This window comes from Gossypium raimondii, chromosome 3 (genome assembly GCF_025698545.1).
Source record: "Gossypium raimondii isolate GPD5lz chromosome 3, ASM2569854v1, whole genome shotgun sequence".
Taxonomy (NCBI): domain Eukaryota; kingdom Viridiplantae; phylum Streptophyta; class Magnoliopsida; order Malvales; family Malvaceae; genus Gossypium; species Gossypium raimondii.
This window is the reverse complement of record NC_068567.1, coordinates 170,284-190,699: the sequence shown is the minus strand read 5'-3', so window position 1 is coordinate 190,699 and position 20,416 is coordinate 170,284. Positions and strand designations below refer to the sequence as shown.

Sequence of the window (20,416 nt, the reverse complement as noted above, 5' to 3'; positions counted from 1 at the left end):
CAAAAAATTAATTGTAGGCTATTTGAATAGTATCACAATATTTAAATAAAATATGAAGAAAATAATAACATAGGATTCGAAAGGTAGGTTATGAAAATTGATGGTGTGTCAGTGAGGGGTAGGTGGAGGGGAATAAATGGAGTGAGGAGTCGGTGAGATTCAGAATTACAAAATTTAATTGGATACAATAAGACAAATAAGATATGATTGGTTCAATGTTTCACTATTTTATCTGCTAATTAATCCTTTATTTAAAATATATTTTGTGTGCAAACTGCAAAGGGAATGAAATGAGCTATTGAATGCATGCAACGCCCATCACAAAGAAGTTTGATGTCTATTCATGTTGGAGCTATTAGTAAATTTATATTTTAATTATTTAATTTAAAATTTTTAAAATATCATTAAATTATTTGATAAATTTTATTTAAATTATTAAAATTACGCAAATAAAAAAGAAGAAAGTCCATTGAACAAGGCATAGTGTACGCCTCGATTTTGTAAAATTTCAGAAGTGGGGCACCAATGACGGTACAAGCGTATAATATTGCTAAATAAATAACCATAAGATCCTTAGGATCAAGTAATATATGTTTATTTTTTATACATTATTAAAATATCAAATAAGAATTTTAAGTAGAAAAGAAAATAAGCCGAACCTAAAAAAAACATATCTTCTTCTCACAAAATCTTAATCTCGGAGATGACGGATTTACCAAAACCACTAATTGACCGATATCATCACTAATTATTTTGGTTAAACGATCTATCACTTTGTTATTAGTTCTTCGAATGTTCTTAAATTCTACTTGCAGTGATTAACAATGTTATTGAAATTCAGATTTCAAGAGTTTTGTGTATTAGTAGTAATAGAATGATTAGAAGTAAATAATACAAATCTATTCTAATTTAACTTCACTAAGAAATTAGTTTTTCTTATTAATGATCTTCTTATAGCGTTTACAATTGATACACATCTATCTATGGAAGAAAGCATGGATACCTTAACAAATTCAAAAATAATCCATTGGAAGTTCCCAATCATCATCTGCTTCCCTTGACTTCGAACGCGGTTTACGGCCACGGGAACGTCGCCTACTTCTCCGACCATCACGAAATCCCTCCGACCCTTCATCACCACCATATTCTATGCGTTCGTCTAGGGACACCTCTGAACTTTGGGCATCCCAAAAACCCTGGCATAAGCGAGTGACAGATTTAACTAATGGCAAAATTACTGGTAAAAGTACCGTAGAGACTCCCGTACTAAGAGTCGGATTGCATTTTGCCTCCTCTACTAAAAAATGGACAAATTCGTCTATATATGTAAGATAAAGAGCAAATTGATCATTCTATAATTTTTTTTATTATCTATTTTTACTATTAAAAATTGGAATGACTGACGGAATTACTGACATACAAGGACCAATTTTTAATAGGAGAAATGAATAAAATTTTTATTAAAAGACCAATTTTCTCTTTGATCTAATGTACATAGATTACTTTCCCATTTTTGTTATAGAGAGTAAAATACAATCTAACTCTTGATACGTGGCCTCTATGGTACTTGGACCCTAAGTTATTTACAATATAAATAAGGAATAATATTCGTACACTACTTGTGAAATAAGAAAATACATTGTTAGTGTACCAAATACTAACCCTATAAATACAATGAAAATTATTACAAGCAAAAAAATTCCAATTCTAAAACATATATCAACTTCTCTAAATATGTGGGAGAAGTCATTAGACAACTTAGGTGTTAAACCAAGTTTGGGTTATGGATGCATATAATATAATCACAAACATACAAGATGTTGGGTAAAAGTATAATGGAGGTTCCAGTATTAAGAGTCAGATTGTATTTTAACTCATTTACTAAAAAATGGATAAATTAGTCCCTGTAAATTGGATTAAAGAGTAAATCAATCATTTCTGTTAAAAAATTATCAATTTCTATTGTTAAAAATTGGTATAGCTGATAGAATAACCAGACAATTATACGTGAAATGCCACGTGTACCTCATGCCGACGTATATGGACCATTTTTAACAGTAAGAACAGATGTAATTTTTAACAAAAGGACCAGTTTGTTCTTTGATTTAATGTACAGAGACTAATATATATGCCCTTAGTAGAAGATGCAAAATGCAATTTGACTCTTAATATAATGGCCTCTATGATACTTTTACCCAAGATGTTGATATGCTACTATATCCATATGCCTCAATACATCGTTCTAATAGTAGAAAATTGTACGCTTATCAAACGGGCCCCGGAAAGTTGCTTGTTTGCCACAATATGAGCTAAGCTTTATTCTAAGTGCATGTTCATGGGAATTTTGTTGCAGAAAGGTGGGATTTGCTGAGTTGAACTGGCCCCAAAAGGCATGGATCTCTAAATGAGTTCGAGTAGATGTGTTTGAGAAAGCAAGGGCTAGTTTAAAACTTCACCACTGGATCGAAAAAAAGAAATAGAACATTCAGTGACAAGTAAGATACCTTTGTCAGCCTCTGTAAGCGTGAGGCTGCAGCTTCGTGAACGACTACTCTGTCAGCTATAACTTCAAGCACATCCTCAACAAGCAAAGCATAAGTGCTCACCTGGAATTATAATCTGGTTATGTCGGTAAAAACTACTGATAATCTGCAATCTTCTATGACTTGGTATCACCTATATGGAAGGAAAAAAGGACTACCAAACTTGATGGAATGATGGATATCCCAAAAGCATCGATCTCAAGAGATTCAACAGCCCCAGAATTAATGTTGAAAGTATAGCCCCGAACCTATAATTATATGAGATATATGATAAGATATATATATAATGAAATAGGCAGAGAGTTTCTAGCGTATAAAGCATGTATTTACCTTCCCGATGTTTCGATATCTTGGAGTTACAACTCGGTATCCTACCTAAAAAAAATTGTAAATTAAACTCGAGAAATATAAAGTATAGAGAGATAAAATCATGATACTGTTCAACAGTTGATGGTTGCAGTCTAAATGAACCGTGCTCTAAATTACAATTCAAGTAAACAACTAATAGTTGCAAGGTGAAACAATACAGCTCCACTTCAAATGAACAACTAATAATCATCCCTGCATCATACCAAAACTAGAATTTCATAGGATCGAACACATAGAATAAAAATTGCATAAGAAAAATCAACTAATAGTTGCAAGTCGAAACTGTACAACTCCATTTCAAATGGCTAATACCAGCATGAGAATTTCATAGGATCAAACACGGTAAAAAGTACCATGGAGATCATTGTACTAGGAGTCAGATTGCATTTTACCCCCTTTACTTAAAATTTTAGCAAATTAGTTCCTATACATTAGATTAAAGAGTAAACTGGACCTTTCTATTAAAATTTTCATCCATTTCTACTATTAAAAACTGGCGTGGCTGACAGAATAATCAAATAGTTACATGTGGCATGCCAAGTGTATCTCATTCTTGCATACAAATACCAGTTTTTAACAGTAAAAATGGATTAAAACTTTAACAGGAGGACCAGTTTGCTCTTTGATCTAATGTACATGAACTAATATGCTCATTTTTTGAGTAAAGGGGACAAAATGCAATCCAACTCCTAGTATAGGGCATCTATGGTACTTTTACCAATCAAACACATGGAAGAGAATTTGCATAAGAAAAATCAGCAAGTTTTAGATGAAAACAATGATGAGAATTACACCCAAACAATAGAAGCAAGTACCGAAACTTACCAGAGTCTCGAGTCTAACCATCTTAAAGTCATTATCCATCACTCTCTCATCTTCAACAAGGACAACATCTCCGACCTTCGAAAGCAAAAACGAAAATTACAGGCAAGGAAGGTAATTGGTAATAGTGGATGAAACCAGCATAATCCTTGAACAATAGATACATACTCTAGTATGTTTAAAAGTAAACTTTATTAGCAGTAGTAAAATGCAAATGCAAATGCAAAAAATGTTATTAATCCATTACCTTGTTGATATCTTGTAGAAGAATCCTTTCTGATTCCCCAGCAAGTAAGCTTGGCCTTACCTCCATAGCCAACACTAACCACTGAAAAAAATGAAAGAATACAAATATGTATTAAACAACTTGCCTAAATAACCTATGTTCAGTTTTAGTTGTAAACTTTGCTACATACCTTCTTTTCCTCTAAAGTTGCTAAAATCAATAAGCAAAGAGTAAAAAAACAGAAGAAGCACGATCATATTTGTTTAAAACTAAACAAATGGCTAAAATGAGAAACATGTTGTAACATAAAGTTTCCATCATAGAAACAAAATACACCATTTTGGTAATCAAAAGGTAAGATTTTATTAATACCCCAAGAAAGGTTAAAATACTAAGGAGGCATCTGTACTGAGTGTTAGATTGCATTTTGACCCTCTATTAAAAAAATGGGCAAGTTAATCACTGTTAAGTCAAAGATATGCTACTTTTACCCCTAAGAAAACATTTTGCATTCATGGATATCCAAAATTTCAAATTCAGCTGCAAATTGGGAATAAAACAATAACATGTTTAGCCTTGAATAAGGATCATCATCATCATAATAATAGTATGAAGAGGAAGTACTAACTGAAGTAGTATCCACCCATAATTGAGACACAAAGCCTAAGGTTTGAGCAGATTGGATGCTTATCACTTGCTTGGCCACCATATTTGATCTCTTCATCAGTTGCTTCTTGCTAACCAATTTATCCCCATTCTTGTTGCCCTTCTTCCCCTTCAACTCCTTGTCACTAATTTTCTCCAAGGTAGCATCGGTACGACGTCGTTTGAGCTCCAATTCATCGTCGTCAAACTCCAACTGCCCATATCCATCTCCCTCTACGCTTGAACTTGGAGATGGGGTTGCTTTCATACAGCATCCAAGGAACTGTAATCGGCCATTATTCGTGATAATTGGGAAGTGGGTATCTGAAATTTGTGGATTTTTGAGCAATGGGTTTCTAATTTTGATGATGGAGGAGGGAAAGGGGCTCAAAGGGACGCAATTGCACATGCTAATAATACTTCTTCAAGTTCGAAGGCTCAAGCTTTATCTTCCCATGCCGTAATCCGTATCGATGTTCACTTTTTTTCTTTTTTCCTTTTTATGTTAAATTACATAATTCGAGGTTCTTATTTAATCATCTAATTATGGAAAAAATGGTAAAAAACTTTTCAGTCCTTCTCATTTTCGAAATTTAGCAAATTAATCCCTCAACCTGACACTTTTGGAAGTGAGCAATTGTAAATAATTTTGATTAGTATAATAATAAATTTAACCATTTATATTTACATATTTTATTAATTTAGTCTAGATTCTAAAAAATTAACAAATTTAACCTCGACTTTGCATATTTATAAATTTATTTAATCATGACCAAATTGATAGAACGTGTAAATTATGAGAGTTAAATTTATATAAATTTGACGAAAAATATTGACTTTGTGATTAATTATCATTAATTGCTCACTTTTGAAATTGTTAAAGATTAAACCGCTCACTTTTTTTTTAGAAAGATCAATATGCTCAATATCGAAATTGAGAGAACGGGAGAGATTTTTTACCAAAAAATTGGTCATTACTCTACAAATTGATCATTTTAGTCTCTATACTTTTTAAATTTTAAAATTTTGTCTGACCAATTATAATAGCTAAATTCAATTACTAGTCATGTATTATATGTATAGTTATAGATTTAGTCCATTTTTCCGACTAGATCGTTTCTAAATCCTTATAATTTTCAAATTTTAAAATTTCAGTCTTAACACAAATGATAGTCTTTAATCCATTAATTGAATTTTTAGTGAATAATATCTGGACATAATAAGTGACATGATATTACGCATATGATACTATGTTTGGCATATTAGGTTTTAGAAATAGTAGAACTTTACTTAATAAATTTAATAGTTACTTGTTTTGTAACGACGAAAATTTTAATTTTGAAAAAGTATAGAAGCTAAAATGATTAAATACAAACACATGAATTAAAACCACAGTTTTCATAAAGTACGAAGACTAATAATAGAATTTAACCTTTAAAAAAAAAAAGCCAACTTGTAAGTTACAAGCAATGATTCGACAATTGGTATCTTGGATTTTATATATAAGTTGATTTGATGGTTAATGTTGGAGATTAGAAAAAAATGTTTAGATTTTAATTTGTAAATTCATAATTTTAAAGTTATTTCATGAAAAAATTTAAACTGTAAAATAGTAAACAACAAGAACTTTCAATTAATACAAATGGTGTAAAAAGAAAATGCTATAGAATAGTAATTTTAACAAATTAATAATTTAAATGAAAATTTTAAATAATTTAATTAGTGATATTTTATAATATTTTAAAATTAAATAAACAAAACATAAATTTAGAGTTAGATAGAGACGCCATGCTTGTCATTTTCTATGAGGAAGGCATTGGCGCGGCGGCTTTAGAAAGTTATCACCTTTGATATCCACATATATTAAATCTTCCTAAACCGATAAAAATGTGGAATACTCGTGGAAAAAGACCAGCCTTTGGCGCTTTTGCTGACGCTTTATTTTTCGAGAAAACAGAACATAAAGTTTCAACCTTTCTGGAAAAACCATGGCTTCCTTGCTCTGTCCAACTTCAGCAACTGTTCAGCAAAATCATAGGGTTCTTTGTTTTTCTCCTCTTAAATCTATCTCTCAAGTTAATCATTTGTCTTTAACAAAGCGTCACAAGAATACCACAGCAAGGTGCAATGCATTTGATTTATTGCAACAGTCTGTATCTCAATTCCCTGTTGTTAAATCCGAGTTTGAATCGGTTACTGGGGAATTAAACGAAGTGCAGAAATGGGGTTTCATTGTTTTTGCAGGGCTTACATGGATTTATTTGACTGCAAGGCCTGGTGTTCTTGTAGGTGCCATTGACGCTTACTTATTTGCTCCTTTGCAATTAGGATTGGGTAGCTTGATTGGTAGGAGGAGTTTGAAAAGGAGTGATTTTTTGGTTGGGGATAAGCTAGGAGAAGGGTCTTTTGGTATTGTTTATTCTGGTGTTATTGTTCCTAAGAATGCTTCACTTGAAGATAGGTTACCGAAGAGAGGCAAAGCAAAAAAAGCACTGGTCGATGATGACAGATTTAAAGAGAAGGTTATACTTAAAAAGGTAATTTAGTTTGTTTGATCATATTTGTCCTCTTCATATACATTCCGTATATAATTGTTGGAGGGGATTGACTCTCTTTCGGCTATGTTTTCGGCTATATTTTCGAAGTGTTGTCGGTCGAATAATTGATTGATCTTTAAATGGTAAATGTATTGTGCTCGAGAGGTTTATGTTCGATTTTAATTTAGAAGAGCCTAAAAGAATTCATGGCACTACCAAGGAAATGTTTAGTATTTTACTTTGGTGGGAGAACACTCAAATTCCGTGAACCTTGATCTTTCTTTGAAGTTGGATGACAAAAATCTGAGGTTAAAATTGAGTATAGACACTTCGATTCCACTGTTTGAGATTCTGATTGACTGTTCGGTGAATAACATTTCGAAAATTTCTTCCGAAGAGAGTTGGTCCCCTCAACAATAATATCTCTCTATATATAACTTTGAATCCTTTTGTTCTAAAATGGTATATAATTGAAAATTGTTTTGTTGGGAAGCTGCAGGTTAAAGTTGGTGTGCAAGGGGCTGAAGAATGTGGAGACTACGAGGAATGGTTTAATTACAGGCTTTCAAGAGCAGCTCCTGAGACATGTGCTGAGTTCTTAGGAAGTTTTGTTGCTGATCAAACAAATTCACAATTTGTGAAGGGTGGGAAGTGGCTTGTTTGGAAATTTGAGGTATTATTATAGCCATATTCAACTTCCTTAGATTACATGATACTTGGGATGGTTTTAATAAACATGGAGGATATATGCAATGCGGGTAAAAGTATCATGGAAGTCCTTTTGCTAGGAGTCAAATTGCATTTTACTCCTTTTATTTAAAAAATGAGCAAATGAGCAAATTAGTCCCTATACATTAGATCAAAGAGTAAATTAATCATTTTTGTTAAAAATTTTATCCATTTCTACCGTTAAAAACTGGCACAGCAATGGACGAAATTTTTAATAGAATGACCAGTTTGCTATTTGATCTATGTACAAGGACAAAATTCAATCTAACTCCTAGTATAAGGGACTTCATAGTACTTTGACCATGCAATTTGCAGTTAAGTTTTATGGCCTATATATGATGGATCTTACTGGTTAATTCATTGTCTGCAACTGTGTCTTTATGTAAATGCTTGCAGATTATTGAACAATTATCAGTTCATGTAAGGACTCTTCTTCTTGGTTTAGCACTAATTTGTAGAGGTGTTCATGTGACAGGGCGATCGTACGCTTGCCGATTACATGAAAGATCGTAGCTTCCCTTTAAACATAGAGTCTGTAATGTTCGGACGTGTACTACAAGGAGTCGAATCCGTTAAACGGAACGCGTTAATCATCAAGCAAATATTACGCCAGATTATTACTTCGCTTAAGAAAATCCATGACACGGGTATTGTTCATCGTGATGTAAAACCGGCCAACATAGTGGTGACAAAACGTGGACAGATTAAACTCATAGATTTCGGTGCAGCAACTGACCTTCGCATTGGTAAAAACTATGTACCAAACCGTGGACTGCTTGATCCCGATTATTGTCCCCCGGAACTATATGTCCTACCGGAAGAAACACCGAGTCCTCCTCCCGAGCCAATTGCTGCTCTTCTTTCCCCAATTTTGTGGCAGGTACGAGCACCTTCCTTGGTTAATGCTTCCATGAGCTGCATATATTTGTAATGTGTTTCACAGTGGTAAATGGTAACCATTGTTGCAGCTCAACAGTCCGGATCTATTCGATATGTACTCGGCCGGCATTGTACTACTACAAATGGCAATACCTTCACTAAGATCACCAGCATATTTAAAGAACTTCAATTCAGAAATAAAAGCAGTTCAATATGATTTGAACAAATGGAGGGATAGAACACGGTTAAGGCCGGATTTTACGATTTTGGATCTGGAGTCTGGTAGAGGATGGGATTTAGCAACAAAACTGATATCAGAAAGAGGTTCCCTTAGAAGGGGTCGTTTATCTGCTGCTGCTGCTTTAAGGCATCCTTACTTTTTGTTGGGTGGTGACCAGGCAGCTGCTGTTCTTTCGAAATTCGGGTTTTAAGTGAGTAAAAATCTTTGCCCCTGTCTATATGATCTTTGCTGCTAGCCTTCAACTTCTCCCTGCAGCTGTTTACAGTTACATTGTTGATATAATTTTTAATAGCTGATTCAATATTACAATTCATGCATTTCAATCCTACAAGTTGATTAAGTGACAAACCATATGCTTGTTTTGAGCTTCATTTATGACTTGTTCTAACTACCATCATACACAGAGCAATGAAAATGGGGGATCACTACTGCTAAAACTGCTTCTAAAACCTCCAACCCCACATTCAATGTCGTGTGTGTTAAAAGCAGGTATTGTGTCCACGTGAACCACAGATGCTAATCCAAACAAATGCTTAAAGTATTAGTAAATTTATGTTTTAGTCACTTAACTTTAAAAAGTTACAAAATGATCACTAAACTATTTAAAAGTTTTTATTTAAGTCATTGAGTTGTTAATATTTTTATTATTATTTAAAAAGGTTTGTTTAACGAGCTTTATGCGACAATTTGATGATGATGATGGTCGGTATAGTGGATCATTACCCATCGATATGTAAGTCGAAGAACATACTTTAGGTCAGTTGATTTGATGGCCAGTGTTAGAGATCAGAGAAAAAAGTTGTTTGGACTTTAATCGTAGATTTGTAATATTCAAAGTTATTCCACGAAAAAATTTTGAATTCTAGAAAATAAGGGAAATGAAAACTTCCGATTGGTGCAGACATTGAGAACAAAGGTCATACAATAGCTATTTTAATAGTCCAATGACTTAAATGAAAACTTTCAAATACTTTAGTAATCATTTTATAACTTTTAAACTCTTATTAATAGTTTAGTAACATTAGGTATAATTTATCTTTTATAAAACAACAAATATTATTTTAATTATTTTATATTATATATAAAATCTAAAAAATACGATATTATTTAAATTCAAAACATTAAAATTACAGCTTCAACTAAAACCATATTTAATTTATATATATATATATTTATAATAATAAGATAAATATATAAATTTTGGTATTTGAAGTTGATTTCAAAGTTTAATTTGGTACTTAAAAGTTTTTTATCCAATTAAGTACTGAACTTAACTTTAAGGTTCAATTTAGTTCCTAAAACTTATTTTGGTTCAATTAAGTATCTAAATTTAGCTTTTTTACATTTTAGTCCAAATTGGTACTTAATTATTTAAATTAATTAGCCAAATTTAGACAACAAAAAAAACATTGAATACCAAATGGAAGCTTCCAGTTCTTCATTGCTTTTGAGAAGTGCTTTTGAGAAGTGCTTTTCAGAAGTGCTTTTGAGAAGTACTTTTCAAAAGTGCTTTTGAGACATTTGAGTGTTTGGCATTCTTTGTCAAAAAGTCTTTTGAAGGATAAAATGTCCATTTTAGACATGAGATTATAAAGTAACAAATATGTATTTAAATAATGTTCAAATTAGTTAATATTATTATATTTTAGCAAAAATATAAAAAATAATTTATTATAACTTATTGTTAATATTTTAATATATAATATTAATTTTAAATATTTCTAAGTAATTAATATCAATTATTTATAAAATTTAATTAGAATATATAAACTATATTTAAATATTTAAATATAAAATTAAATATTTGTAATTAGATATTGACACGATTGTATTATTATAAAAATATATTTTATTTTTATTAATTAAACACCTATCAATTTCGTTTCAACTGTCATTGTATTGTAATGTTATAATGTGTTTGTTCTAATATATGACAATGCACATTGTTTGTCATATTTTTGTTCCAATTTAATGCACACTACTATTTTAGTGTAATGTTTGCCAATAATTGTTTCAAAATGGTATGAACTTTGGACCAAAAGAAAAAAAAGTTATATAAACAACAATTCAATAGAAAGCCGACAAAATTAATTGAAGTTGGTTCGATTCGGTTAATTATTTTAACAGAAAAAAGCTCAATTCAACTCAGATGTTGAACGTATTTTGAATAGACCAACAAAATCAGCATTGCCTACATACCAACAAAAGAGCCATAACAGTTGCAATAACCCTGCATCAATCATTTCGAGTGTATTTAAGCTTGATAGGCATTAGTAACACATCCACAACAAGCATTCAAGAACACTACAGGACTTGAAAAGAAACCAAACAAAAATGAAAATGACACCTTATCCATAAGACAAAAATGGAGCTGCTATTGAAGCAATTAAACAATGGAGGATATTAACTCCAAACACCAATTACAACGTTGTAAAGATTACTGCAGCCAATTTACATATACAAATAAGCGAAAAATAAGCAAAAAAGGATTGGTCACTAAAATCAACCTCACCTCTGCCCATTCACAAATTGTTTCTGGGGAAGCTTCTGTGTATTGTAATCTGCTATTGATGCATACCCTATGGCATGGTTATACTCAGGAATTGCAATAACCTAATAAAACATTAAAAAGAGTTCAGAATTTATGAGACAATTGCAGTAAGCTGACAACAAATTGAACAGCATTGCCTACAAATTGAACAGCATTGCCTACATACCAAATATTTTTAATATTTTCAACTTAAACTTTAGTTTTTAAGTATATGATGGGAGAGAGACATCAAGGTCGAAGGCTCAGGTGTTTGCCACCTGTGCCAAGGTATATGTTTTAGTGCTTGCTATTTCTCCTTGTACAAATTGCATAACAATGTGTCAACTTTTTCAAACTGATGTGGACCAGAAAAAAATATAGCCAGCCTAGCTAAATATATATACTTGGAGCTTGATCCAACCTATATATACATGTGACTTGGATTCTAACACCATCTATCGAATCTGATCTTCCCAAATATCTGAAATATGGTTGGTTTCCAAGATTCAAAATTACAGAGACAGATTATATAGAAGGTTTAAAATTACATAAACCAAACCACACCAATTTAACTTTACTGGGAAGATATGAAATGAGAACATTTCATTTCAACTACTCTACTATTGTATTCAGTCTTTGACTAGTTTAAGAGTAAAGACATCTTAAAAGCTTTAGGTAGATAAACAGGCAACAAGAACCCAAACAGATTGAAGCACCAAAACCCCATATTAGCCAAAGCCAGCACTCTTCCCACGTAAACTCTCTTACCAGATCCCGCATACTCGTTATCCACCTTTGTAAACTCACACCTCAACCAGTCTACTAGGCTAAAAATCCTCGTATTGTAAACCATAACATGCACGTCAATTGAATATTGCTAGAGTGCAGTTCAGTAAGAGAAGTCGGTTATTATTTTTCATCTCTTAACAGCAAAAGCAGTATAAAGAAGGAATCCGTCCTAGAACGACTAGTACCGTGAACAAAATGCTTTGATGCATACCAGCTTTTCCTCCATTGATGATTTCTAGATCGAATAACATCAAGACGAGCAACAACAAATGCTTGAACACAGTTTAAGAATCTTCAAATGCAAACGGATCCCATTTTTTTTCCTCTCAGAAACCACCAGATTAGACAAATTTTAATAAAGATATTCAACTAAAAGTCGAGTTGTTCTCATTCTCTTTGGTTATTGATTATTGGGGAAGTTCAACAAACAAAGGAGAGCAAAATAAGACAATGTGAACATAGAAGATTGAAACAAGAAAATAAACCATAGTTGAAATCATTTGTCTCAAGAAATACCAGCAAATCAACAGCTTCAAACTTTTAATCAACAGCAAATCAACAGCTTCAAAATATAAAACAGAATAAGAAATATAAAAGAAACTCTCACCTGCTGCGGAAGAGGAACAAAGAACAGAAAATAAAGCTTTGAAAGCTGAAAATGGGGAAAAGAAATCGGGTTTCACCAGCAGAGGGGAAAGAAGGAGCCAGCAGAGGGAAAAACGTTTGGGGAGAAGACAGGGTATTTGGTCAATTTTCACCGAAAAGCAATTACAGCAGAAGAAAAGGAGATTTTTTTAGCTTCTCCATCTAGGGAGAAGCACTTTTTTGATGGAGAAATTGGATGAGAAAAGGAAGCCGTTCTTTGCTGCTTTTAAGAGAAAAGCACTTTTGGGTGGAAAAGCACTTCTCAAACGGGATAAAGAACGGGGTATCAAAATATATATATTTACGCTAAAAATTAATATATCCTGATTGTCCTAATTATTGATTTTGAGTGGGGACATGACCGTGTCAGACTCTGACATGTGTGCAAGAATAATAAGATCCGGAACCCTAATTCACAATTCCTCTTTCTCTGTCTCTGAGTTTTGAATCTAGGGATTTGCGGGTGGAGAAGACGAGAGCTCATCTCTCTGCTTCAAAGTTTGTTCCTTTATTCCTTTCAAACCCTTTCCTTTTTTTAACTTGATTTCATTTTCTCAGATTTGTTCTTTTTTTTTCTCTCTCTCTCTCTCTCTCTCCAGGCTCCTGTCCAGGTAGAATTCTCTTCTTCCTTTGCGTTGTGTTCTTTGTTGTTCAATCGCCATGGCTTCAAAGCGGATTTTGAAGGAACTCAAGGATTTGCAGAAAGATCCACCCACTTCTTGCAGTGCTGGTAACGTTTCATTTTATCTCTATCCCGTCCTCTGAAATTTCATTGTTTTTCAATTGCGTGCTTAATTTAGCATATGAATATAATCGATTTAATTCCAAGTTCCAAACTTGATTTGCTTTTAGAACTATATATATATATATATACATACATACTAGCTTGCATTTATTTTTTTTGCTGGAAGTGAAAACCTTTAACCGTGAACAAAGTTTCAAGTCCCTTCCTTTAAAACCTTGACTTCCATGTGGATGTGATTTGCAAGCTTTTAGGTTCTTATTTATTATTGGTAAAAGTACTGGTGGCTCTGTACTAAAAGACTGATTGCATTTTGCTCCATATTTACTCAAAAAATGGTAAATTAGTTTCTATAAGTTTGAAAATTTTCATTTATTTCCACTGTTAAAAATTAGTCATTCTATATCAACATAAGATGCACATGACACGGCATGTATCAATTTTTGCTTATTTTGTCAGCTGCGTCAATTTTTAACAATGCAAATGGATGAAATTTTTAACAAAAAAGATTAATTTGCTCTTTGATCTAATATACAGGGACTAATTTGTTCATTTTTTTAGCAGAGGGGGCAAAATGCAATCTGAATTCTAATACAGGAGCCTCCATGGTACTTATACCTATTATTAATAATGAATAAAAAGCTTTTGTTGACTTGTTGGGTATAGTTAAGTGGGTATTTAAGCACTCACCCACTTGGGGTGGTTGTGGATTATATGATTCATTGCCATTTCTTATTATTATGATTATCAATGAATGTTACCTTTTGGATGCTTGCATTGTCTATAATAGGTCCAGTAGCTGAAGACATGTTTCATTGGCAAGCAACAATCATGGGACCCTCAGATAGCCCTTATGCTGGAGGTGTGTTTTTAGTTACTATCCATTTCCCTCCAGATTATCCTTTCAAGCCTCCTAAGGTAATATATTTCACCTGCAATGTTCTAATCCCTGTGTGAAAGCTTTGTTCGAGTGATGCATACTCTTTTCATGGATTTAGGTCGCGTTTAGGACCAAGGTCTTCCATCCCAACATCAACAGCAATGGAAGCATTTGTCTTGATATCCTCAAAGAACAATGGAGCCCTGCACTAACCATTTCCAAGGTTTGTCTTTACTCTTGCTAATATGATGGTAATTATAGTACAATATATGTCCGGAATCTCTATTTTGGCTGGCTATGGCATGCATTTCTTTCATACATGACTCGAAAAATGAGTGTCAATTGGTTATAGGTTAGACTTATGCATGTACAAAATTTAAGTAATCACTATGGTTACTTCCCGAGATCAATTTATGTTTATGTATATCAATGATGATTGATATCAGAACATTAAGATGGGAATATGCACCAACGTAAGCCACATACGATGATGAACCACTATGTTATTATTACAAACCCTTCCATGCATTGACTTAAGCTGCGGCTTATTGGGATCTTTAAGTAATTCTATTCAAAATTAATAGAGCTTGTCTGAAAATAGGCAAACAATATGGAAAAACTAACACTAGTGCAAAACCAGGTTCTGCTCTCAATCTGCTCGTTGCTGACCGATCCAAACCCTGATGACCCTCTTGTTCCGGAGATTGCTCACATGTATAAAACTGATCGGGCCAAGTATGAAGCCACTGCTCGTAGCTGGACCCAGAAGTATGCCATGGGATGACAGTGGTTGGTGTGTAATACCTATCAGCTTTCTTATGTGTTTTGGGGAAGGAAGGGGGTGTTTTTTCTTAAAGTAACTTGTCATTGTGCTTTGGATATGGGAAAGATATGGAACATTCTTTTTATTTATTTCGTGCTTTATAACTTGTGTGAAACCCTTGTTTCGTTCAATGTCAAAGTTGCTGTGAAACCCTTTGTTTCGTTCAATGTAACAAAAAAGTCTTTAGTTCTACACTGCATAACTTAATGCTTGGTATTGACCTTTGTGGAAGGTAAGTTGGGGTTCTTTTTGTAAGAAATGTGCCTTTGATGCCATTTCATGAAAGCTATATGAAAATGGACGACTATATGCAGTGCAGTACAGGATTTTTGGTTTTGATGTTAAAAGCTTTGCTTTATGGACATCTCCCTTTATTATTACTATTATTATGGCTATGGCAAATGACAATTGGGGATAGAACCCCTCACCTCATGCCTCATGGTTGGCACAGAACCAGTATTCCAACAATTATCAAAAACTGTTATAAACAACTAGAATAATTATTTCATACACTTGTCACCATTTTATTATAGAGTAATTATCTGATGCATAATTTGATGTGTTTTTAGATTTCACAAACACGATTAAAAATGTGACAAGTTTTCTGTTTATATATGTGTAATATAATTTTGAAGAAGTATTAAATTGATATTAAAATTGAGAAGTTATACATGATTTATAAATCATGAAAGATCAAATTCTATTTTTACCTTTTAAGTTATAAATATATGGATATTTTATTTGTTGAGTTTTAACTTTTAAGCTATAAATAACTTATGGAACTTATTATTTTGATGTTAAGTTAAGAAAACTTTGAGTATAATTACTGCTAAAGCTGGTAGTATCCCTCAATCCCACATTCAGTCTAGTGATGATAACAATGTTGTGCAAGTTGAAAAAGCAAGTATTGTATGGTAAAATTATCATATGGAGAATTTTATATAAGGAGTGATATTATATTTTGCTTTTTTTATTTAAAAAATAGATAAATTAATTGTTATATGTTAGATTAAATAATAATATGGTTAAAAACTGACGTAGTTGACAAATAACCAGATAGTGGCACATGCATGTGTGCCTAATCCTGACATACAAGGACTAATTTTAAAAACCGGAAGTTAAAAGATAGTGTATTGTAGAACAAGAGATAGGTACTGACATACCACAAGTGCCTTATGTTGACATGCAAAGATGACCTCAATGTTGAAAGAGACCTCGCAAGAACATACTGCATAGCCATGATCGACAACAAACCGGTTCCCCTTTGTCTCCACCATTGGCATATATATGCTACCATTTGAACTTGAACGTAAGAAAAGTGTGATAAAATGTAATATATGATCCTGGCCATACTGAAAATTTTGACAAAACCATTTTCAAATTGGTGGTGGTCATGGTTACGTCCTACCTATGAGCCATGAGGTGAGGGGTTCTATCCCCAATTGTCATTTGCCATAGCCATAATTGAAAAAAAAAAAGTGAGAGAGATGTCCATAAAGCAAAGTTTTTATGATCAAAACCAAAGAGCCTGTACAGCACCGCATATTGTCCAATTCCACATAGCATTCGTGAAATCGCAACAAAGCCATAAAGAACCCCAACTTACCTTGCACAAAGTTCAATACCCAGTATTACGTTGAGCAGTATAGAACCAAAGACTTTTGTTACATTGAACGAAACAAAGGGTTTCACAGCGACTTCGATAACGAAACAAGGGTTTCACACAAGTTATAAAGCGCGGAATAAATAAAAAGAATGTCCATATCTTCCCATATCCAAAGCACAATGACAAATTCCTTTAAGAAAAAACACCCCCTCCCTTCCCCAAAAGAAAACATAAAATGGTTCGACACAGTCGGCAACATAAGAAAGCCGATACATATTACACACCAGCAACTGTCATCCCATGGCATACTTCTGGGTCCAGCTACGAGCAGTGGCTTCATACTTGGCCCGATCAGTCTTATACATGTGAGCAATCTCCGGAACAAGAGGGTCATCAGGGTTTGGATCGGTCAGCAACGAGCAGATTGAGAGCAGAACCTGGTTTTGCACTTGTGTTAGTTTTTCCATATTGTTTGCCTATTTTCAGACAAGCTCTATTAATTTTGAATAGAATTACCTAAAGATCCCAATAAGCCGCAGCATAAGTCAATGCATGGAAGGGTTTGTAATAATAACATAGTGGTTCATCATCGAATGTGGCTTACGTTGGTGCATATTCCCATCTTAATGTTCTGATATCAATCATCATTGATATACATAAACATAAATTGAACTCGGGAAGTAACCATAGTGATTACTTAAATTTTGTACATGCATAAGTCTAACCTATAACCAATTGACACTCATTTTTCGAGTCATGTATGAAAGAAATGCATGCCGTAGCCAGCCAAAATAGAGATTCCGGACGTATATTGTACTATAATTAGCATCATATTAGCAAGAGTAAAGACAAACCTTGGAAATGGTTAGTGCAGGGCTCCATTGTTCTTTGAGGATATCAAGACAAATGCTTCCATTGCTGTTGATGTTAGGATGGAAGACCTTGGTCCTAAACGCGACCTAAATCCACGAAAAGTGTATGCATCACTCAAACAAACCTTTCACACAGGGATTAGAACATTGCAGGATAAATATATTACCTTAGGAGGCTTGAAAGGATAATCTGGAGGGAAATGGATGGTAACTAAAAACACACCTCCAGCATAAGGGCTATCTGAGGGTCCCATGATTGTTGCTTGCCAATGAAACATGTCTTCAGCTACTGGACCTATTATAAACAATGCAAGCATCCAAAAGGTAACATTCATTGATAAACATAATAATAAGAAATGTCAATGAATCATATAATCCACAACCACCCCAAGTGGGTGAGTGCTTAAATATCACTTAACTATACCCAACAAGTCAACAAAAGCTCTTTATTCATTATTAATAATAGGTAAAAGTACTATGGAGGCTCCTGTATTAGAATTCAGATTGCATTTTGCACCCTCTAGTGAAAAAATAAACAAATAAGTCCGTATATGTTAGATCAAAGAGCAAATTAATTTTTTTGTTAAAATTTTTATCCATTTGCATGGACAGAATAACCAAACAGTGACACATGCCATGTCACGGACTAATTTTTAACAACGGAAATGAATGAAAATTTTTAAAATTTACCTTTTTTTAGTAAATATTAGATAAAATGCAATCAAACTCTTAGTGGAGAGCCACCATGTACTTTTACCAATAATAAATAAGAACCTAAAAGCTTGCAAATCACATCCACATGAAAGTCAAGGTTTTAAAGTAAGGGACTTGAAACTTTGTTCATGGTAAAAGGTTTTCACTTTCAGCAAAAAACCCCGAGTGGATAAAGGCAAGCTAGTGTATGCAAATATATATACATATATATAGTTCTAAAAGCAAATCAAGTTTGGAACTTGGAATTAAATCGATTATATTCATAAGCTAAATTAAGCACGCAATTTGAAAAACAATGAAATTTCAGAGGATGGGATAGAGATATAATGAAACGTTACCAGCACTGCAAGAAGTGGGTGGATCTTTCTGCAAATCCTTGAGTTCTTTCAAAATCCGCTTTGAAGCCATGGCGATTGAACAGCAAAGAACACAACGCAAGGGAAGAAGAGAATTCTACCTGGACAGGAGCCTGAAGAGAGAGAAAAAGAAAAACAAATCTCAGAAAATGAAATCAAGTTAAAAAAAAAAAGGAAAGGGTTTTGAAAGAAATGAAGGAACAAACTTTGAAGCAGAGAGATGGGCTCTCGTCTTCTCCACCCGCAAATCCCTAGATTTTAGCACTTGAAGCTTCAAACTCAGAGAAAATGAAAGAGAAATTGTGAATTAGGGTTTCCAGATCTTATTATTCTTGCACACATGTCAGAGCCTGACACGGTCCTGTCCCCACTCAAAACTCAATAATTAGGACAATCAGGATATATTATTTTATTATTATTTATTGGATATTACCATTATTATACAAAAAACTCTGTACTTAATCTGATAATTTCAGAATTAGGATTCACTTCATAGATAAGCATCAACTCAATTAAACTTCTAGATCATAGTCTAATTAATAGATAGGGTAATTTTCAAATATATATTTTATAATTATAATTACAAATAATATACATCCAAATTATTTATTTTAATTTGAGTTAAAAATATTACAAATGTTTTATTTTATTCTAGAGTAAGATTTGTAGAGTTTTAAACTCTATAAGTTTAGCTAAAAATGTGACAAATGTTTTATTTGTTCATATATTATACCTTATAAAATGCATGTCATGCCATTAGTTTACTTGTCGAGTCTAAATGTATAAGATATTTTATTTTTAATTTATTTTATTATACAAATATTATATTATCATCGATTTTGAAGTTTAAAACTTTGTCGTGAACTCTAACATTTATTTATAAAATAATTGTCCCAAAAATATTAGATTAGTGATTAGTATATATTTAAACAAGACACCTTTTATATAGGGTAATTTACCATTAAACTCACTAGCAAAAATGATTAAGCATCTAAATATATGGATATTTTATTTATTAGCTTTTAAGCTATAAATAACTTATGGGACTTATTAGTGAAGAAAACTTGGCTTTTATTAGTTTTCTTGAAATTATAAAATTTAGGGGCAGAGTGGGTGGGAGTTGGGATATTTAGAGATTCGGGATGGTGTGAGAAAGAATCTAATCCTTGCCTCCACTGTAAGTTGTGTTGCCGCAATGATGTCCTCCTCTGCACTCAACTCTGTCCTTCCACAACCACAACATGGGCTTGTTGGGGGGAGCATCAACATCCTCAGTCGCCATAGGCCTTGTGGTCCTCAATCAAGTCCTTGGCAATTTAGAGTGCAAGGTTTCAATTCCGCTAAAAATATAATATTTTAAAAATTTCATCATCTATTTTACTGTTAAAAAACTGATATGATAATATAATTATACGTGACTGTCATGTGTACCTTATTTTCGGGTATAGTAATTGATTTTTAACAATAA

General features: G+C 32.9%; 4 protein-coding genes and 1 long non-coding RNA gene across 7 annotated transcripts; 2 read left to right on the top strand and 3 right to left on the bottom strand.

Moving 5' to 3' along the window:
• Positions 1 to 908: 908 nt before the first annotated feature.
• On the bottom strand, positions 909 to 5,103 carry LOC105796268 (uncharacterized). 2 transcript variants are annotated; one of them, XM_012625866.2, is made up of 7 exons: positions 4,589 to 5,103; positions 3,982 to 4,062; positions 3,738 to 3,812; positions 2,874 to 2,918; positions 2,702 to 2,791; positions 2,505 to 2,606; positions 909 to 1,196 (listed from the first exon to the last, which is right to left on the bottom strand). In XM_012625866.2, the coding sequence occupies exons 1-7, from the start codon at positions 5,012 to 5,014 to the stop codon at positions 1,014 to 1,016; spliced, it is 1,002 nt and encodes a 333-aa protein (XP_012481320.1). In that variant the 5' UTR covers positions 5,015 to 5,103; the 3' UTR covers positions 909 to 1,013. The 2 variants fall into 2 exon arrangements, with proteins under 2 accessions (XP_012481320.1, XP_012481323.1); XM_012625869.2 differs by lacking the exon at positions 909 to 1,196 and adding an exon at positions 1,203 to 2,400.
• A 1,396-nt stretch (positions 5,104 to 6,499) lies between these two features.
• Positions 6,500 to 9,342, top strand: LOC105796267 (serine/threonine-protein kinase STN8, chloroplastic). Its single transcript, XM_012625865.2, has 4 exons — positions 6,500 to 7,142; positions 7,642 to 7,815; positions 8,347 to 8,751; positions 8,840 to 9,342. Exons 1-4 carry the CDS (start codon positions 6,594 to 6,596, stop codon positions 9,179 to 9,181), a joined length of 1,470 nt encoding a protein of 489 aa, XP_012481319.2. The 5' UTR covers positions 6,500 to 6,593; the 3' UTR covers positions 9,182 to 9,342.
• A 1,868-nt stretch (positions 9,343 to 11,210) lies between these two features.
• On the bottom strand, positions 11,211 to 13,036 carry LOC105796272 (uncharacterized). Its single transcript, XR_008194142.1, has 2 exons — positions 12,918 to 13,036; positions 11,211 to 11,604 (listed from the first exon to the last, which is right to left on the bottom strand). It is a non-coding gene; the product is annotated as an uncharacterized LOC105796272 (long non-coding RNA).
• Positions 13,037 to 13,284: 248 nt separating this feature from the next.
• On the top strand, positions 13,285 to 15,592 carry LOC105796270 (ubiquitin-conjugating enzyme E2 28). The gene is made up of 5 exons (XM_012625874.2): positions 13,285 to 13,453; positions 13,555 to 13,685; positions 14,488 to 14,615; positions 14,696 to 14,800; positions 15,218 to 15,592. The coding sequence occupies exons 2-5, from the start codon at positions 13,616 to 13,618 to the stop codon at positions 15,359 to 15,361; spliced, it is 447 nt and encodes a 148-aa protein (XP_012481328.1). The 5' UTR covers positions 13,285 to 13,453; positions 13,555 to 13,615; the 3' UTR covers positions 15,362 to 15,592.
• Positions 15,593 to 17,046: 1,454 nt separating this feature from the next.
• LOC105796271 (ubiquitin-conjugating enzyme E2 28) lies at positions 17,047 to 19,323 on the bottom strand. Of its 2 annotated transcripts, none has more exons than XM_012625875.2 (5): positions 19,155 to 19,323; positions 18,931 to 19,061; positions 18,046 to 18,173; positions 17,861 to 17,965; positions 17,047 to 17,443 (listed from the first exon to the last, which is right to left on the bottom strand). In XM_012625875.2, exons 2-5 carry the CDS (start codon positions 18,998 to 19,000, stop codon positions 17,300 to 17,302), a joined length of 447 nt encoding a protein of 148 aa, XP_012481329.1. In that variant the 5' UTR covers positions 19,001 to 19,061; positions 19,155 to 19,323; the 3' UTR covers positions 17,047 to 17,299. The 2 variants fall into 2 exon arrangements, with proteins under 2 accessions (XP_012481329.1, XP_052483786.1); XM_052627826.1 differs by having other exon boundaries at positions 17,391 to 17,637.
• Positions 19,324 to 20,416: the final 1,093 nt, after the last annotated feature.